The sequence below is a fragment of the Phytophthora parasitica genome (genome assembly GCF_000247585.1).
Source record: "Phytophthora parasitica INRA-310 unplaced genomic scaffold supercont2.43, whole genome shotgun sequence".
Lineage (NCBI taxonomy): Eukaryota > Oomycota > Peronosporomycetes > Peronosporales > Peronosporaceae > Phytophthora > Phytophthora nicotianae.
In genome coordinates, this window is record NW_008649029.1 from 196,109 (window position 1) to 199,438 (window position 3,330).

The following is a 3,330-nucleotide window of genomic DNA, read 5'->3' on the forward strand; positions in this document are numbered from 1 at the left end:
CGTTAGCCTTGCATCTTCCTTTCACTGCCTCTCCAGACTGACCATTTGTTTCTTCAATGTTGGTGCAAAGTCCCGGTTCATGTCCAATTTGAGCTTTGTGGCTTTGCCGCGGATGCCAAACTGGTTGTCGAAAAGCTGGTTAATGTGCTTGAGAAACAGCGCTGCCGAACTGCCACAAAAATGAGCATAATATTCCCTTATGATTATATCAATCAGTAGCAGACACACCTCTTGCCGAATGCCGCGTTGGTGACACAAACGTAAGCCACTTCGTTGTCAACACGGTAACTGTACGTCTTGCCGTCAAAGTCCATGGACTCGACCGCGTCCTCGGCCAGATTCAGCTTCTTCAACAGCTTCTGCGCAAACTCGTTCATGCTCTTGTCGCCACCATTGCTGTGCTCGGCCAGCGGGCAGTGGCTGTTGGCCACCACGCAGTAGAAGATCGACATGACGCAGCGGCAACAATCGAGTGGAGAAATGCCCAGTGTCAGTGAAAATAGTGCGCTTCTTCCCGTCGACCTGTCGTACTTAGCAGCAGCAGATTACGGTACTATTTGTGTATGCCACTTCAACTTCCACCTGTTGCGACCTTTGATCGAGTGTATCCAATTGAAAAACAAGAGCAATGGAGCAAGACCTGTCGTACTCGTACTCGTCCAAGCCGCGACCCGTGCAGACGAATCGCGGCAAAACGCGCGATGGCGGCAGCAAACCTGCCCCGACAAACATCATGCACGATCCGAGGATCCCGCGCGGCAGTGTCTTCGCTCCAGTAAGTGCTGTGTCAAATAAACATTTTGACAAAGCCACTTATTGCATTGCGTAGGTTAACTCGTCGAGATCAAATGAAGTGCGAGAGAAGGTGAAAAGACGGAGAAGCACAGTGATCAAAAAGAGGAGCAACAACAACAATAAGAGTCATCCGAGCGTCTTCGAGACACAGGCTGGGCCGTCAAACAGATGTACGAGGATGGCAACAGAAATTTTGCTGCTGAAACATTTGTATAGTGATTCGAACACGGTGTACGTTGTGCTATTGTAGTTTCTTCGATCTCGCTGGACGCGAACCTGATTGAACAAACGCAGCCGACACCAGATCGCGAGTCCTTCAGCCAGACAGACGAGTTCCTACCTCGGACGCAGAATGCACGCAATGCAACAACGAACGACGTGTTCATGCGACCGAAGATCGGCATCGACACATCCACACAAGCAAGTTCTTTTGCTGTATGGAAATGTTTGTGTCGCTAATGTTTTTGTGTGCCTTGAACAGATTGAAGATTCCGATGGATTGTTCGACTTCGATGTCGAGGTCAAGCCGCTGTTGAATGTACTGGTGAACAAGTCGCTCGCGCAGGCGCTGCTGGAAGTGAAGGAAGAGCAGGAGATGCAGCTGTTACACTGTCAGCATGAAGTACTGAAGGCCGAAAAGAATGACGCTAGGCAGGCAGAACGTGAGTTGGAGGATAAGGCTAAAGAAGCAAACCGTCAAAAAGAGCTGGTCAAGAAAAAGAAAGCAGAACAGCAGAGACACGACCAGATTATGCGCAAGAAATTGTTCGCGTGGCAATTTGCGCGTCCACTGGTATCCCAGACGATCGATCAGGCTACTGCTACACTTCAGAAGAAGGGTGTGTTTTACGACCCCATTCTTCGCAGTCTTTCTATTTGGCTGGCAAGGGATGTTTACGAAGGCACCGACGATACCATTCGTTTGCGTGCTCTCTCTACGGAATTGTTAAATGGTACGTTAGCGCTGTACGGTGATGATCTGGTTCTTGCTTTGCATTAATGTGCAAGATATTGCTGTGGCGTTAGACCTTATTTTTCATGGACTTCGTCGACAAGCATTATTTGCGCAATTACTTCCAAACGAAAGTGAAGCTATGGTTCGTCTTCTGCTTCGGGATCCTCTAGTTTTGCCTCTCCCGGAAGATGCATCAGCAGGGACCGAGCCCCTGTCTGTAACTGAAATCGGGCCAATCGCGCTCTCACGTGCCGATAGTTTGGAAGCCATAGAAAGCAGAATTGAGGTACGTACTCATGCTGTTTTCCAGCAACTGCCTACACTCTAATGGTGCGGTTGATGCTTTTCACAGGCGTGGATACTTGAGAATGTAGGAAGCCAAGTGAACATTCCCAAAGGAGGCTTTCTCTCCTTATTGCAGCTCGCGAAAATAACCTAACAAACAAGGATGAAGGGTTCAAATGTTCAGTCTCTTTTACGAAGTTGTGGTATGGTACACGATGGTTTTCTCTCGCGCCGTTCGTGCCAGAGGAAGCCGCTATGCAGAGGAAACCTCGGTAGTTTATGTAGCTAGCTACTCAAGTTCCGTCTCCTTATACATCATCCACTCCTTGTCCTCCAAACGACCAGACATGAGCTTGAGCATTCTGTCGACCGTGACGTTGTCCTCCTCTTCGTCCACTTCTGCGAAGTGTACCTTGTAGGTGCCGCTTTCATTCCGCGCAACCACCTCGGCCTCGTAGTACAGACGAGAACCCTGCTCCTTCACTTTGACTCTATCTCCGATTTCGATCTCGTCCCACTTGGCGATCCGCTTAACTTCGCTGCGCGGAATCCGGTCCAGCACCTCCACATTGGACACCTGGATGCTGCAGCATTCTTCCTGCACGTCTGTTACAATCTACAGCATACTGTCGTCAGTATATCCTATTACACTGCTTACAGAAGGGTAGCACTCACTCCAACGACGCGCTTGGGATGGTCTTCGACGAGGAAAGTTACGACATCCCCCACCACGATCTGGACACAATAGCAAAAGGAAATCAGCTACAAGGTGCACAGAATTCGAGTACATTCACTCCATTGCCACCTCGCCGGTGTTGTCCGTCGAGGCACCTGCACCCATGGTTAATGTCTAGTCTTGGTAAGCAGTCGGCAACAGTAACCACGTTATGTTCGTGCCACGATGGTTGTTACGTCTTCAAGATGCTATCTTTAGATTCCACTTGTCGTGGATTGGTCAAAATTAAAAAGGGTAAGGTGATAAAAAAAGTGCGTGTACAGCTTTTAATAATGGTGCCTCTTTTTCCGTAAATGACGTATTGTGCCTTTCAGCCGTTTTGGCGGGTAAGTCGCTAATTCGGCCTGAATTAAAATAACCCTTTTCAATGGAGTACCCATCTATTAGAGCAACATTTAGGTTTGCGTTAACGGAGAGAGCTTGGAGTTAGCCTCGGATTGTTTTAATTAGGGCAGTTTGGCGGTTTGCTACCCGCCATTCGTTGCTAAGTGTGCCGCAACTCCGTCTCTACTTAGCCACACTTCCATTTTGTCTTTACTTAGAGGAATTACAAGAGGCA

At 48.6% G+C, this 3,330-nt stretch overlaps 3 protein-coding genes across 6 annotated transcripts; 1 reads left to right on the forward strand and 2 right to left on the reverse strand.

The window, feature by feature from the left end:
• Window positions 1–21: 21 nt before the first annotated feature.
• PPTG_14453 (hypothetical protein) lies at window positions 22–452 on the reverse strand (the record flags this gene model as incomplete). Its single annotated transcript, XM_008911764.1, has 2 exons — window positions 22–169; window positions 229–452. 2 exons carry the CDS (start codon window positions 450–452, stop codon window positions 22–24), a joined length of 372 nt encoding a protein of 123 aa, XP_008910012.1.
• Window positions 453–564: 112 nt separating this feature from the next.
• Window positions 565–2,254, forward strand: PPTG_14454 (hypothetical protein). 4 transcript variants are annotated; one of them, XM_008911765.1, is made up of 6 exons: window positions 565–775; window positions 830–965; window positions 1,046–1,215; window positions 1,277–1,748; window positions 1,822–2,036; window positions 2,103–2,254. In XM_008911765.1, the coding sequence occupies exons 1-6, from the start codon at window positions 629–631 to the stop codon at window positions 2,187–2,189; spliced, it is 1,227 nt and encodes a 408-aa protein (XP_008910013.1). In that variant the 5' UTR covers window positions 565–628; the 3' UTR covers window positions 2,190–2,254. The 4 variants fall into 4 exon arrangements, with proteins under 4 accessions (XP_008910013.1, XP_008910016.1, XP_008910014.1 ...); XM_008911768.1 differs by having other exon boundaries at window positions 1,046–1,748; XM_008911766.1 differs by having other exon boundaries at window positions 1,277–2,036.
• A 70-nt stretch (window positions 2,255–2,324) lies between these two features.
• On the reverse strand, window positions 2,325–2,876 carry PPTG_14455 (hypothetical protein; the record flags this gene model as incomplete). The annotated part of the gene is made up of 3 exons (XM_008911769.1): window positions 2,325–2,651; window positions 2,711–2,770; window positions 2,841–2,876. The coding sequence occupies 3 exons, from the start codon at window positions 2,874–2,876 to the stop codon at window positions 2,325–2,327; spliced, it is 423 nt and encodes a 140-aa protein (XP_008910017.1).
• Between the last annotated feature and the right edge of the window lie 454 nt (window positions 2,877–3,330).

Excerpts from the sequence above, each read along its gene's own strand:
- PPTG_14454 (XM_008911765.1), top strand. The coding sequence starts at position 629 with ATGGAGCAAGACCTGTCGTACTCGTACTCGTCCAAGCCGCGACCCGTG. Across the intron at positions 1,216-1,276 it reads GCATCGACACATCCACACAA|ATTGAAGATTCCGATGGATT; the intron begins GCAAGTTCTTTT and ends TGCCTTGAACAG. Across the intron at positions 1,749-1,821 it reads CTCTACGGAATTGTTAAATG|ACCTTATTTTTCATGGACTT; the intron begins GTACGTTAGCGC and ends CTGTGGCGTTAG.